The sequence below is a fragment of the Haliotis cracherodii genome, unplaced genomic scaffold, assembly GCF_022045235.1.
Source record: "Haliotis cracherodii isolate W230 unplaced genomic scaffold, xgHalCrac1.p SCAF_16, whole genome shotgun sequence".
NCBI classification, from domain to species: Eukaryota; Metazoa; Mollusca; class Gastropoda; order Lepetellida; family Haliotidae; genus Haliotis; species Haliotis cracherodii.
The window spans coordinates 17,998,138-18,015,227 of NW_027266271.1; the positions used below are offsets into that span (position 1 = coordinate 17,998,138).

Sequence of the window (17,090 nt, forward strand, 5' to 3'; positions counted from 1 at the left end):
TGTTTGTTGATAAATGCAGCACTTAGAAATATTCCAGCTATATGACGGCGGTCTGTAAATAATCGAGTCAAAAAATTCCACTGACATCATGAGCATCTATCCACGCAGTTGGGATACGATGACATGCATCAACCATGTTAGCAACGCTAACCTCCAATCCAGATAGTCGCCTCTTATGACAAGCATTGTCGCCTGTTACGGCAAGCGTCCAGATGAACCAGCACTTGTTTCAGATTCACTTGAAAAATAACAAAAAACAATAATAAATTTAACATTCATTTATTTAGACCTAATATCACCTGGCTAAATGCCAGACCGTAAATCTAAAGCTACAGACAAATGCTATGACATATGCAGCATGCATCACAGACTCACAAACACTGAAATGTTTAGAAGATTCATGAACCTGAACCAGACATCCACGACTCCATGGACACAAAACAATCTTAGCGCTAAGACTATTGTAAGCCTATAGGATAGGAGTTAGCGCTAAGATTGCTTTGTGCAAGTGAGCCCTGGTTAGATAATGCTGCAGTTGGAATATCCAACCACAGCAGCCAGACACCATATTCGCCCTAATGAGAAAATTGAAAAAGGGGCTGCTTATTGAAACCAGTTATTCATTTAAAGTTGGTTTCCAAGAAAGTCAGTGTGATCTACAAGTTACTTGGCATTAAATAAACGTCTTCTGTGCTGTTTTCTGTAAAATGTGGAAAAAGATGGACTGCAATGTCATGTCATGTACATGTTAGGGGGTGCTTATGAAGATTTTTTACAGACTGGTCTTGAAGTAGGGGGCTTATTCGAGAGGTTCTTAATATGGCAACTATGGTACAGTGAACCTGTGCTGCAGGAACCAAATTGTCACTATCCTTTTTGCAAATAGTTTCCATACTTGCTGAGACAGCTGTTTCCTGTCCACCCTCCACTGAAATTAATTTATTATTTATTATTAAAGAATTTAAAATAATGAATAGTCATTATGTATTTATTTTGAAACATGCATAACCACTGTCACATTGGAACAATATTATTCTTGTGTCTTTTATTCTTTAAAATATTTCAACTGAAATTGTATATTTTCCTATTTATGAAGTAAAATGCATAAAATATATATACATTGTTGAAATGGCAAATTTTGGCTCTATCTAGTAAAATATATTCATCTATATCACATTCTTTGAGGTAGAATACCTATAATATGTACAGACCAAGTTATACACATCATATATAAATAGAAGTTTATAAAAAACTGAATGTTATTTGAGGTAAAATATCACGACTTCCTTTCATGCAAAGATATGCATCAATACTCATTCTCCTGCTGCACAATAACTAATATAATGTTTCTCAGACATGGTAAGAAGCCTTACCAATCTCTGTATACTCTGCAAAAAAAGAAATGCAAAAGTAGTAAAATCTGGATCTGACAGTGTGAAAATCAACTGTTCCATGTATGCCATATGGAACCTGGGTCAATGACCATGTATGCCAATTTTGAACATTCAATTACCATCTGAATATTTATATGATATATAAAATATACATCAAAAATATCCTTGGCGTTTCTTTTTTGGCAGAGTATATTAGTAATGTGCAAGGTCATTTCTTAATAAGCCAAGAGCATTAGAGTTTTATTATAACATATTTTTGTATAAAGTTTTTTGATATGCCAATGCTTATTTGCTCGTTTTGGTCTAGTTCAGTAACTTCGGTAAGATAACATCATATTGTATGTTATATGTAAGTGAACAATCCTAAAGTATTGTACATTGTGGCTAACTTCTTTTCTTGTGCTATACAACGCAACCAAAAAGAAATAATTTAATCTATTTTTAAAAGGGACCATTTAATATTCTTGTGGTGGGGCAAAATTTTGTTAGAGACAGAATATTTTCTCTAAGGGCACAATTATTTATTTTTTTGGTAAAAGTTTTTTTCTGACCCAATTTAAATAAATATAATCCAAGGCTCCTGAATTATTAACGGTCAGTCCCAACAATTCAAAAGTTATAATTTATCAGTTTTCAGTTTGCAAAGAGGGTAAACCATTTTTTATGTCACACATATAAGATACATTTTCAGAACAATAAAATGCTATATTACAAGAAAAAGATAAAATGCTATATCTATTTAAATACGTTTTTTTTACCAGCAACAATATTAATGTATTTTATAGAGTAAAAGTATCATTTATACTTATCCTGACTTTTAATCTGACTCCTTTGCTTATCTCAACTCATTTTCTAAAGTTAGTGGAAGTTTCCTGAACTGCGTTCCCGGACAACAGAAATAACCCAGCTCACTCGAACACACCCCTGGTCTGGGCATGTGCACCGGAACATGAGTCAGGATAAGGTAAAACTGCATATATTATCTATTTTGTTTGGTATTTTGGTAATAAAATTCAACATGCAAAATGTTTTTGGCACAAAAGTTATTAAGATACAATCCATGCATAATGATACATTTTGACTTTTTTTTACTCCTTACATGTAGATCTGTTCCTTATAAATGAACTGCTTTAGGACTAGAGCACCACATTTATAATTATCACAATGTTATTTAATGTTTGCACCCCATTGCTTTTTCATCTTGAACCGGGCGTGGAAGCATGTTGCTTCTTCCTTCATGGTCGTTTCACTTAGTCACACTATAGTATGACTCACATTAATCAGATAGTCCATCTTGACTGTTTATGCTATAATGTGAAGATGGTCGGAAGTCTCGAGTTGTCACACGTCTCAACTCTGGATAGAGTGAACTCCCATTTTGAGAGTTATCTCCCTTTGGTTTAGAGTTCTCATCTTCTGAAGCACTGCTGTTCAAAGAGGAATTTCCACTCGTGTCTACATCACTGGTTTCTATAGATACAAAACTGTCCGCTGACAAAACGCTGTCTGAGAGAGCACTGTCACATGATGTGTTGGGAATGCTGATTGAGAGTCGTGCAGGTGATTGTTGAACGACTCTGAAACAAATGGAAAAAGTGACCGTTGAAAATAGAGTGATTGACATGGTTTTAGCACCATTTTAAACAGTATTCTAGTTATCATGGTATGCTTACTGTGGGAGGAACTATCAGATGTTTAAGGGTATGATGCTCAAACCTAGAAAGATAATCAGGGCAAATCAAGATTCAAACCCATGATCATGTTTGAACTCGGCACAGCAATTGGGCAGCACCCTAGACATCTCATCTTCCCGAGGCAAGTGAGTTAACTGACTATAAAAGTCCAGTATCCACCCTTGCTGTACTAGGCTGGTATTATGGAGTTACATTTTGGCTGGACTAACGAGTCTATGCATAGTCCAATCAAAATCGCACCCGATATCGAAATCAGATTCGTAAAGTGTCATGCAGATTTCGGTTGACTGCAGGATTCGCAAAGCATGTGCACCGCTAACTCGTTGTCAACAGATATTTTCTACATCTTTTCATGTTTTTAATCAAGGTGCTCACGTGATTTGATGCACTTCGCGATGTAAGACTCGTTCGATCACAATATAGATCTTGATTAGCGATCAGATCGTCTTGACTGGGCGCCACCGTTTTGTTTGAAGCAAATGCAAGTGATACGAGAGGTTGAATCTGATTGGTCAATAGGAGAGGCATAGAAAGGACATTACTCATAATAGCCACTGGTGGCGCTACGATCGAGCCAAGGAATTCCAGCCTAGTTCGGCAACTCTCTTGCCTCGGGAAGATGTAGACGTCTGTGCAAATTGGTGCCTTAGAAGACTGGTCCTTCCGTGGCCCCCAAAATATGGTGAACTGACATGAGGATCATAAGTGAGGATAAGCAGGTATAAGATCCATAGGCATCAGCTTCAGTTAGTGAGCTAAAATTATTTTATGTTGTTTTTAGCAATATTCCAGCACGGACACTTTGTACCCATATAGGGAATCGAATCCAGGTCTTTGGCATGAGAAGCGAATGCTTAAACCACAAGGCTACCCCACAGCCAGGAATAAAAAACCAAAGCATCATAGGGGTCGACCATTTCAGGGGAACCTGTAGATAATCCTGTAAAGTCTTGACAATCCAGTGGTTGATATTAAGAGCAACAATCCAGTGATTGATATCATGAGCAACAATCCACTGGGTTACACCAACGCACCATCAACTGAGTCACCACTCAATGCATTTGGTTTGCTAGGTTGCTAGGGAACAATTAAACGGGAACCCGGATCCCCACAGGGCCATTGTTTCTTATTTGTTTATTAAAGTCTGTAATTTGTATATTAAATATTCTCACCTGTCCACCTTCTTCTTGCCACCTGCCTTCCACACACTCTGAATGTATTCCTCTGTCAGTTTCCCGGAGATGAAGTCACTGATGTCCCTCCCTGTCAAGTCTGTCTGCAGGAACAGGTGCAGCACCGAGTCAGACAGGTACAACTTTTCAGCAATCACACTGAAAATGGGAAACAGATAGTCAGTGAGGAACCATTTCATTACTTTTCAGGCCTGCAGTGACCCTTAATCCTTGGGGATCCCCCAGATACCCACTTTTGGTTAAACCCTGAAGAAACATTACATTCTTGCAGAGGAATGCATCATGACTTCAGGTCTACCATTCCCTAGGCCCTCAAAACTACAATGTGGGTACCAATTCATGTCATGTTTTATGCAATACTGCCCAGTAAGAGCCCTGGGCCCAGGGTATATATACTCCTCAGAGTTGCTAGGACTCTGGTTGCATGTGGTTTCTCCATAGGCAAGTGACTTTCTTCAAAATACATATGCCTCTGTACTCTGGTACCTGGTGGGATGAGACGGTAGTTTTAATGTTAATCTATGCCTCACAGGCAGCTTGGGTTGTATACTCCCAAGGAAGCTGAGAATGAAAATTGAGTACACACTGATCCATTAGGGTAATAACAATTTCTAGTTCAATGGGCATACATTTGGTGCATTATAAGTGGAGAATTTTTAATATGAAGCAAATACATACGTGTTAAGGAACTTTTCAAGGCCTTCCCGTCTCTTCTGGATAAATTCATCATCAAATCTCTGTATGAAGAACTTCTTTGGTGGTAAATCAGGAGGAGTTCTGCACAACAGAAGCAATACAAACATACAGCAAGAATGTTATAGAGACTACAATGCAATATACTCATTTTATGGATGAGAAACTTTCAGAATCATAACAGGAATAAGATGGTGTTTCGACACTTCCTGTCCTGTCATTTTCTCATATGTATGGTGACCCAATAAATTGTTGATGTAGCCTCCCTGTGAATTGACCTAAAGTAGGATGTCCCATAGAAGTGATGTAGCCTCCCTGTGAACTGACCTAAAGTAGGATGTCCCACAGAAGTGATGTAGCCTCCCTGTGAACTGACCTAAAGGAGCTATGTCCCACAGAAGTGATGTAGCCTCCCTGTGAACTGACCTAAAGGAGCTATGTCCCACAGAAGTGATGTAGCCTCCCTGTGAATTGACCTAAAGGAGCTATGTCCCAAAGAAGTGATGTAGCCTCCCTTTAAACTGACCTGAAGTAGGATGTCCCACAGAAGTGATGTAACCTCCCTGTGAACTGACCTAAAGGAGTTATGTCCCACAGAAGTGATGTAGCCTCCCTGAGAACTGACCTTAAGTAGGATGTCCCACAGAAGTGATGTAACCTCCCTGTGAACTGACCTAAAGGAGTTATGTCCCACAGAAGTGATGTAGCCTCCCTTTAAACTGACCTAAAGAAGGATGTCCCACAGAAGTGATGTAGCCCCCCTGTGAACTGACCTAAAGTAGGATGTCCTACAGAAGTGATGTAGCCTCCCTGTGAACTGACCTAAAGGAGCTATGTCCCACAGAAGTGATGTAGCCTCCCTGTGAACTGACCTAAAGTAGGATGTCCCACAGAAGTGATGTAACCTCCCTGTGAACTGACCTAAAGTAGGATGTCCCACAGAAGTGATGTAGCCTCCCTGTGAACTGACCTAAAGGAGCTATGTCCCACAGAAGTGATGTAGCCTCCCTGTGAATTGACCTAAAGGAGCTATGTCCCAAAGAAGTGATGTAGCCTCCCTTTAAACTGACCTAAAGAAGGATGTCCCACAGAAGTGATGTAGCCTCCCTGTGAACTGACCTAAAGTAGGATGTCCCATAGAAGTGATGTAGCCTCCCTGTGAACTGACCTAAAGTAGGATGTCCCACAGAAGTGATGTAGCCTCCCTGTGAACTGACCTAAAGGAGCTATGTCCCACAGAAGTGATGTAGCCTCCCTGTGAATTGACCTAAAGGAGCTATGTCCCAAAGAAGTGATGTAGCCTCCCTTTAAACTGACCTAAAGAAGGATGTCCCACAGAAGTGATGTAGCCCCCCTGTGAACTGACCTAAAGTAGGATGTCCTACAGAAGTGATGTAGCCTCCCTGTGAACTGACCTAAAGGAGCTATGTCCCACAGAAGTGATGTAGCCTCCCTGTGAACTGACCTAAAGTAGGATGTCCCACAGAAGTGATGTAACCTCCCTGTGAACTGACCTAAAGTAGGATGTCCCACAGAAGTGATGTAGCCTCCCTGTGAACTGACCTAAAGGAGCTATGTCCCACAGAAGTGATGTAGCCTCCCTGTGAATTGACCTAAAGGAGCTATGTCCCAAAGAAGTGATGTAGCCTCCCTTTAAACTGACCTGAAGTAGGATGTCCCACAGAAGTGATGTAACCTCCCTGTGAACTGACCTAAAGGAGTTATGTCCCACAGAAGTGATGTAGCCTCCCTGAGAACTGACCTTAAGTAGGATGTCCCACAGAAGTGATGTAACCTCCCTGTGAACTGACCTAAAGGAGTTATGTCCCACAGAAGTGATGTAGCCTCCCTGTGAACTGACCTAAAGGAGCTATGTCCCACAGAAGTGATAAAAAATCCATCATGAACTCACCTGATGGGGTGGTGTGTCTTCAACTGTTTCCTGAGCCAATCAAACTCGGAGAATCTGCGTCTCACAGAGGTATGGGGTAGACTGAAGGCCTTATGAGCAGTCTGGAAGCACAAGTCACACATACAGGGCACTTTTGCAACAGAATGTAGAGTCGAGTATGAAAAGTCCTACACAAATGCAATCTTTAAGTTATAGATTTATTTATATAATAGGTATTGAAAAATTATTTCTGATAAAGATCAGCTCTGAAGTAATGGAAAGGCTCATGTAATTGCCATGATTCATTCATAAGTAATAATATCCAAATTTAATTTTTGCAACCAGAAAGGTTCCTCATAATGCTTTATCCAATGCGACCACAAAACAACTTGATAATGCTGTTTATATGAAGCATCTGAGGTGTACCTGTATAGTGATGTCATATGTGGTGTATCGCCCCTCGTCCCAGGTGTGGTGGGTCACAGGATTCAGCACACGAACCTGTGGCAGGGGACACTGAAATAGAACAAACACATCATAGGGTGGAATAAACAAAACACATCATAGGGTGGAATAACAAAACACATCATAGGGTCGCATAACAAAACACATCATAGGGTGGCATAACAAAACACATCATAGGGTGGTGAGTGAGTGAGTGAGTGAGTTGGGTTTAACGCCGCTTTTAACATTAATCCAGTTATATCTATCAGTGTCAGCTTAATGTGGGAGGAAAGCCCGAAGGGATGCAGGTCTCAGACGTTTACCACTTTGGTGAAACCCACAAGCACGGGTATGGTGCTGGCAAACCTAGAAACATAATCGGGGCGAACCGGGATTCGAACCCACAATCATAGGTTTCTGGCGTGCCCAAGGGACGCAACTCTGCACAGCGAATCGTGACGCCTTAGACGACTGGGCCACCCGTGCCCCCCTCATAGGGTGGAATAAACAAAACACATCATAGGGTGGAATAAACAAAACACATTATCAGCTGATTATAGGGTGGAATAACAAAACACATCATAGGGTGGAATAACAAAACACATCATAGGGTGGAATAAAACACATTATTATGCCTCAAGTCAGAATGATGAGATCTGATTTGTCCAAGTGATCCTGATAAAATACTGTGTAGCCCACCTTGGAGGGTAATGAATTTCTCAGTGGGGGAATAAATCTCTTATACCCCGCCACAAGCAACACAGGCAGCTCATGGATTTCTGAGAGACAAAACAAAACCCTTATACCCTGCTTAAAAGCGAAAAGCTGCACGCTTTTTCTGAGTCAATGAAAGTCATGTGACATACATTTGTGCTCAATCAACAGCTGCTTTCTATCAATTTTGAAATTGGGTTAATTCTTTAAAAATGCCACATTTAAACATTTCCAAGATCAATTTGTCTGGTTCGTAAAAAACCTAACACAGGATGCATAAAACCCATGTACCCCTCGTGATCGTGCTACAACTGATATTATAGGGTGGAATAACAAAACACATCATAGGGTGGAATAACAGTGTAGCAGGTCAATATTATTGTCACTATTCTGTTATTCTATTCTATTACCGTATATGACCGCGTATAAGCCGAATTTTGAGGACCAGAAAAAAGATTCTGTAGAAAGGGGTCGGCTTATCCACACTAATTTTTCAGATCGTGATCTGTCAGAAACATCGCCTGAATGACGGTCCGATAGATTACAAATTCCCGAAAGTTTGGAAGTTGCCTGATTCTGCTAATCTGCGGGTCATATCATTTTCTTTCATATTTCAATGGTCAAATTAACACCTCGGCTTATCTACGGGGTCGGCTTATCCGTGGTCATATACGGTATCTGAAACCTGTCCCTGGTGTACACACCATGATGAATACAACACACACACATTTGAAGCTGTATTTAGGTGTGTATCACTAACCTCATGTATCTTTACATGAATGATAATAATCAATGAGGCATTTATACATGAAATTATCTATGTTCCAAGAGACTGATGATATGAAAGTGTTTGGGTTAATTTAGGTTAATATAATAATTAAATGCAACCAGATTTAGCATTGTTTCATGGTTTCAGCTGTTGTCAGGCCAAGTTACTGGTAATGTAATACATATTGATCAGACACAAGATGGATACACCTCATACTCATACAATAACTGTAGCAATGAACATATATATGTGGCCCAGTTGAAACAAAGACAAGTCCTAAGGTCTTTTAACTAATGACAAAACTGTTGAATCCAACTTTCCAATCCCACTCACAAATAAAGTACCCAATACACATTACCTTGTCAGCCATGATTACAGATAGTGAAAGAGTGTCGAAGCACAAACTATATGAAACCAAAACCTGCCTGGACTGTTTAAACCCTCACCAAGATGTGAGCAATAAGTTCCTGCTCATGGATCAGCGATTGTTGGGAAACCCCACACTATCTCGCTAATAGTCACCCTATGTCAACAAGTCAATTTGTACAAGGGTTACTGTAGACTGGGCTACACATGTCAAGTCTTCTGGATGTTTCTGGATATCATTAATTTATAAGTCTGTAGTAAAGTGAACGAAATAAAAAAGATAAATAAAAAAGTAAGAAAAAGGTTTGCCATTCCTTGCAGAGACGTGACCTGTGTCATGGTGGTAAAATGAAATGAGGAACTATGTGGTTGTGCTCTATGACCCTGTATCAAGCTCCGGCACATGATTGATTAACATTGCACCAGGAAATTGAAACTAATTAGACGAGCAGTTCTACAGACATGTACAGGGCCAGGTTACTCTGAAAAAGCATTGAACAAGTCAAATATATCTATTCACAACAAAAATCTTTCCCTGAAATGTTAAGTAAGGATAATATATATGGACGAACAACTTCCGAATTATTTTGGTATAGGGTCTAACGCTGTTATCAGGCAAGTGCTGCTCCTAATTGTAATAAAGAAGATGTTCATCCATATATTGTATCCTTGCTTAGTACTTCAACTACAAAGTGCCCCAACCTGCAATATTAGTACATACCATGCTAAAATCTATCATGATGAAAGCACTTAACGATATCCAAGGTATATGTGCTTGAGATAGCACGTCCTGTATTGGTGGCTGCTCATGGGGACTGACACTGATAGTCATGTCCCATAGCTACTAGTCAGCTGATCTGTCACATGTGTCTCGGGTTGGATCAATTGTCCCATATATACACTTGGAGTTGATAACTCCCTTATTGCCCACTAAATATTGAATATATGTTCACAGGTTAAAGACCATGGTCACCCCACTCATGATATATGAATTACTCAACAATTTTCGAAATCTTTATTTTTTACGTTTCCATGGCAACAAGATGGACAAGATGGTTCTGTGAGGGTAGGGTTCGTTTCCAGGGCATAACTCATAAACCTATCAATATTTTTCATGAATTCACAATGATCATTTGCTTGATAACGGTGTTAGAATCTACACCGAAACGTCGCCCTAATTGTAATAAAGAAGTTGCTCATCCATAACAATTTTGTCTTAGTTACCATTCCAACTTCTAAATGCCACTCAAAGAAGTTATTTTCAAGCCTGTATGAACCTTGGCAACAGCTTCAGTACCAGATGCTTTTAAGATCTGGCATCAACTAATACTTGCTATGAATCCCTCCACAGTGTTGTTTTTGTACAAGCCTTCATAAGCTAGACGCTTTACAGGGTTTCATTCAGAATCTATGATAGTGACATGGCTAGTGATAAAAAATTTCAAATGGGGTAATGATATAGACGATTGTCCTTTAATTAAGACTACAAACTCTGAGGGGTCTTTATGTCTTTATGTCATATGAAAATTACCATGATCACTGCATTAAAATATTTACTGAAAATGTGTTGTCTTTGGTTGTTAATACACGTATGTAAATATGGCCCAAATATATTCCTATTCCTATCATAACCATATTGATTGCTCTCTTCTCTTGGCACATGCTAAGCACAGTCATTATTTGCAAAGTCACCTACTTGAAAGTGACCTCGTGGCTTGAGCTGATATGTGAGTCCAGATATAGGTGTAAGAACTGTATGTAAACATTCCACACAAACACAACTCCCATTGCCTTCTTGATAACACAGCAAATTTCAACCACTGATTTTGTCAATGAGCACTGCTTGTTTAGCTTTTATGTTTCTATATACCTACTCGTCTGACCACCATAACATAACAATCCAGTGAGCATTGTGTAATCCAGAAATATTCCAGCAATTTCACAGCGAGAGACACCAGAAATGGGCTTCACACATTGTAACCATGTAGTGAATTGAGTGAGTGAATAGGATTTTAAGTCGGTTTTAGCAATATTCTGCAATTTCACAGCGATATTATAACGAACGGCTGATCGGGACTAGAGTTTGACATTAGAAGTGAGTGAATGCTGTTTGACTGCACAGACAGCAATACTCAACATTCTACAACAGTATCCATTCACCGAGACGACCAGTCCTTGTTTTATCCCCTTAATGCCGAGCGGGGGATACCAGAAATGGTCTTCACGCACTGCACCTATGTGGGGAATTGAACCCAACTGACAATCAAACACCACATGACCACCACATTTAACTGCCCGTAATTAAGGTTGCATATAACCCACGAGTGAGTATTATACACAAATAAATAAGTCTAGTGAACATTGATCAATCGGAAGGGTGCTAATTTGGGATTGTTCACTAGCGAATATCGCAGTGGGCGCTTATTACGTCGCATACGGTGTATATATATATATATATATATATATATATATATATATATATATATATATATATATATATATATATTATTGAAAACCAATATCATCCATACCTGTTTACTGCCTCACATACAATCTGAACATCATTATTGTCCATATATAGAATATATAATTGTGGTATGTATCATTTACATTTGAACTGTCATTTCATTATTTCCCTTGTTGGGCATTATACAAACAAACATGTTGTATTGGCATGACAATGATTGAGGAAACTTGTCTATCAGCCGACAGTACATTATCACACAGGTGTGTAACTAAAGTTGGCAGTCGTATTCCATATCACATGTGACTATTCCCCAGGTCACATTGCTTGACCTGTCCCATGACTGAAGTGATACCTGCCCTGTGAGCTGTATATAGCATTTGATACAACATTTCACAACGAATGCTCACTGCAATGAGATTATCCCCATAAAAGCAACACAAACCCTACATAAATGGAAGGCAGTAAATTTTGACCTCATGGGAACAAATATTTCTGGTTAAGATGTACTGGTTCACTTGAAATGATTTTAACATTCATCACTTAATGATCAATTATTGTAGTTCCTTTTAAGATTATAACTGCATTATTGATATTCAAAACAGGAGAAATTCCTGAATTTGTTAAATAGAAATGGGTTGACTGCAAAACAATTTGTAGTTTTTGATGACTACATTTTCTTTTTTGGTCACATTGTTTACCTGCCACAATCATATATTAGAAAATAGACTGTATAACCATAGAGAAAAATCATACTTCCTCAGTTTTAAGTATGTATGCTATGCTCAGGGACAGATCCAGGATTTAAATTATGTGTGTGTGTGTGTGTGTGTGTGTGTGTGTGGGGGGGGACAACGCAGAGAAATCGCAAAAATGATAATGATATAAATTAATTCACAAACACGAAATGAAAACCATTATCAATTTGTTTACGTACGACCAAAACATGTTATCATAGAAGGTAACTTTTTTAGTGTGTGTGTTTGACATAAAAAGGGGGACTGACCACCCAGAACCCCCTCTTCCCCTGGATCCGCCACTGACACTTGATTGTGTCGCATGTTTATGGGCCACCATTGTATGGCAGGAGTAGTGCTGGGTTGCGGCTTTAGGCAACAAAGAGTTTGTTATGCAACATAAGCGAATGGCTGGTGCTACTGGTAGAGCAAGACATGATCACCCTTTTAGCAAACACCTGCAGGGCATTGAAGGGTAACACATGGTCTGTTAGCCCAAGACTAGTGAAAATCCAGAGAATGTTACTGTTAAGTATGCATACATAGTGTTCAGTCAGTATTGTTGACAGCTGCATACCAAACTCATTCACTGAATATAGCAATGGTGATTTTTAAAAAGTAGGGAATTAAAAACATGATTTTTTAAAATTAAGTAACAATGTTATGCATGGGCGGATACAGCTTTTTTGAAAAGGGGGGGGGGGGGGGGGGTGCACAATTAAGATCTATTTATTGTCTTTGGTGGTAATTTATACAGAAATAAAGATTTTTTTCGAAATAAAAGGGGGGGGGGGGGTGCGCACCCCCGCACCACCCCTCTGTATCCGCCCATGTTATGGTTACTGAGAGACAAGTTTGAAGACAATCTTGTCCAGTGTAAAACATGTTACATGTTAAATTAAAAATATATACTAAATTAAAATATATACGATGTAGGGTCATTTAGAATTTACAACACTGTCATCGTTTCTCTGAAAATAATAAAGTGTTATAATCATCCATCATCCATATTATCATATCCCAGAGCACTTTACAAACAATGTTTCTAACATCAAAACAATCAATGTACAATATCTGAAATAAAGTTGTTGTCACAGATGATGATACGATGCCACTATTTCTATCAAAATTATATATTTTCAGAGACTAAGCGTTAGTCTACCTACACCCCACTTCAACGCAGTTACATAGATGGAATATTGTTGAGTGCAAACAAACAAAACTGGATCCAAGGACTTGCCTATCAGCATGAAAATGTTACAAAACAGTTATTCCATTTGGATAGTATGTTGGTATTTTTACAACTGATATATCGCTAATATAGTTTGGCATTATTAGCGTTTAATAGTTCCTTAATGAACAGATAGGTCGAGTGATATTTCTTGGAATGAGTTAGTTTCGCACTACGTAGTAGCACTAAGTACATCTACACCAACAGTGATCAGATCGGGAACTGTTGTAAAACTGGGTGACCTAGATAGTGAGATACGAAAATATGTCTTACTCTGTACCAAATCACTCTCAGATTATTCTTTCACATCAACCACCAGGACACAAGGCTAACGCCGATACTGGTCATAAACACAGGTTATTTGCATAACTGAAAACAACCGATTCACATCGACTACAACTTTTGTCTCCAAGTTAGTAGGTATATTGCTCCAGCTCTCTTGGGATGTGTGGGTTCGTGACCATGTTGTCTACTAGCCTTGATATAATAGGTCGTCATTTCCATTGCACATTGTGAAAAGATCTCGTTCAACTCACGATTTTTTTCTTCCAAACCATTTTGTTGCGTTCTGGTTTACTTTCTATCTGACAATACTTGACCACAACTGTCAACAACCCGAATGACCTGTCAGACGATGACCCCCCATTCGTGACCAACTCGTGTTATTCCGGGACAAGTCTTCTTGCAGGTTACGGAAAGGGGCGAGTGGTGACGAATGGATGACCCCCGTGTTTTTAATGACGCAAGATACTACTACTGCAACAACTAATATTATAGCTTACTTTTAACTTACACATTTCTCTATGAACCATTTTTACCAGCTAACATACCTACATTATGGTACAAAGATAACTATTAACATTTTGAAGGAATGATTTCGTTTGATGATTATAACACTAATATATATGCACTCGTTTCGTTTCGTTAAATATGAATAGTTAAAGGGAAGTTAGTACATACTTCAATCACGTGATACTCATTCATAGCTTGATTTTCTATTTTTAGATCACTCGCGCGCATTTTTATAGTTTCCAATCTCCCCGTTTTCGGTGCTTAAATATATATGTTTTATTTGTTGTTGAAATATCTATGTAATGTGGGTAACTGATGTTCACTATATGAAACCCCGAGCTGAACCAAATTTCGCACGATGCACGACTTTTGCATAATATAACAACAACATTGTGGAATATGCCTTTAATAGCCTTACTCCAAGCCTATACATCCATGGGTGAAGTCTTTGAAAGGCATTTTGAAGTAATACACGTAAGGAAGAAAAAGTATGGATGTCAACTTCTTTATTTTGACAAACACAACCTTTTGGAGTATATGCTTACTCCTTCAATCAGGTGATAAAGATCACCTAATCCCTAAATCCTAAAAATATAAGAATTTTAGAATGCTCGTCAGTATATTATATATAGTTATTTAGTTATATATGACTGTAAATATATACTGATGTAAATGAATAAGAGAACCCTTAGAAATCAGTGCACAGTGTTATTATATCTTCTTGCCGATTGAGAGATTTTGTCTGAGATGTTGACTTTGCTATATGATACTGCGATGTTGTTGTGCTGGATGTAAATAATAACGTAGCTGTAGTTACGAAAGATAATCCAGTAATTAAACACTTACAGAACAATACTTATCTTTAATGTCAATTATATAATGTATGCTATTTCTTATGTCACTTTCAATACATGGTAATTTGTATCTGTATCATGTTTGGGAGAGGCATTCAGATAAGCAAAATTTGCTTGTTTGCAAATCCCTTCACTTTATGGAAAGAAATATGTTGTTATCACTTTTAGTTTTAGACACTGTAAAATTATATGCTATCATGGGTTCCTAGCCTTGCCCACTAAATACGCATTGGAAACAACGCATACACCACCGACTTAACGCCGACAAATTCGCCAGATTTATATCCGACAGCCCGAGATGTTGTTGTGGCTATCATACGGAAGATGCACTTCATTTCTTTTTTTACGTGTCCCTTAAACAGTACAGTAAGGCAAAACATGTATTATTTCGTAAAAGGCTACGTTTTAAATTCAATTCTAAATGGTAATTCAAATTTAACGACAGTAACAAATCTTGAAATTTTGAAATCGGTGCACAGTTTTATTCTATCTTCTTGCCGATTTAGAGATTTTGTTGAGATGTTGGCTTTGCTATATATGATACTGCGATGGCGTTGTGCTGAATGTAAATAATAATGTAACTGTAGTTATGGAAGATAATCCAGTAATTCAACACTTATAGAACAATACTTATCTTTAATGCCAATTATACAGTGTATGCTATTTCTCATGTCACTTTCAATACATTGCTATTTGTATATGTATCATGTTTGGGAGAGGCATTCAGATAAATTAAATTTGCTTATTTGCAAATCCCTCCACTTTATGGAAATATGTTTATATCACGAAACAACGCATACAAACACATTTCAACATTTGATTCTAAAATTTGTTGAAATCAAATGTTCTGACAGTAAAGTCTATTTCCGTATATATTTCATTATTCCCTATTTTCTTTCCTTCAGCATATATGCTGTTGGAGTAATAATACCGAGGTATCATATTAAGTGATTGGGCTCCTCTCTCTGCGAAATGCACAGGAGTCACATATAGGAGTCTATTACCCTACACGGGGCCATTATGTTTGTTTTAGTCTCCCATTACAGCTAACCTTTTCTCATTTGGCTGCAAAAAGATATTGTTTTTGTGTTGCAAAAGATATACAATGAATAATATATTTATTATATTCATTCCTATGCGTTGAAAAGGCGATGGATGGTAATGGTAGAGATTTAACGAGCGCTTCCGGGGGGACCTGATTTCGCACTCGGGAGATGAGTGCTCACCGACTGACTGACTGACTGACTGACTGATATAGGAGATTTAACGTGCGCTTTCCGTTTGTAGCACACGGGCCTGACCGGGCCATTTAGTGTATTGCGAAAAGGGCGAAAGTGGTGTGTGCAACCCAAGAGGGAGCTTTTAGGGGTTGCATATATTGAATTTTTGGAATTTTTAAATCTGGAATAAATGCCGAAGTAGGCGCTCACCATCAGATTTGACATGAAATACCCAATGATGAAAGGACAAGCTTAGATGATAATTGTCATTGACACGCGTATGACAGGTGAGAACGGTGATGTCACTACGCAATCTGCATGAGATTATACAGCGTAGCGTTTCCTGGATACCGTGCAGTGTATATTCAGTGTCCTCGTTCACGTGACAAGACACTAATTTGCCTGGTTGATAAGTCGTCAGCGACTGTACTTGACACCTGCGGGTTTAATTAGTATGTGATTTTAGAACTCATAGGTCTAATTAGCATGTGTCTTCAACATTTTTCAGGTTTAATAAGCATGTGACTTTAGCATCTGTAGGTTTAATTATCACGTGACTGTAGCATCTCTATTTTTTAAACTAGCATGTGACTTAAGCATCTATAGATTTAATTAGCATGTAACAGTATCTATA

General features: G+C 38.5%; 1 protein-coding gene across 2 annotated transcripts; it reads right to left on the minus strand.

Moving 5' to 3' along the window:
• Positions 1-263: 263 nt before the first annotated feature.
• LOC139463905 (sorting nexin-10B-like) lies at positions 264-9,990 on the minus strand. Of its 2 annotated transcripts, none has more exons than XM_071245322.1 (6): positions 9,880-9,990; positions 7,292-7,381; positions 6,887-6,987; positions 4,960-5,058; positions 4,261-4,419; positions 264-2,971 (listed from the first exon to the last, which is right to left on the minus strand). In XM_071245322.1, the coding sequence occupies exons 1-6, from the start codon at positions 9,988-9,990 to the stop codon at positions 2,671-2,673; spliced, it is 861 nt and encodes a 286-aa protein (XP_071101423.1). In that variant the 3' UTR covers positions 264-2,670. The 2 variants fall into 2 exon arrangements, with proteins under 2 accessions (XP_071101423.1, XP_071101424.1); XM_071245323.1 differs by lacking the exon at positions 9,880-9,990 and adding an exon at positions 9,151-9,265.
• Positions 9,991-17,090: the final 7,100 nt, after the last annotated feature.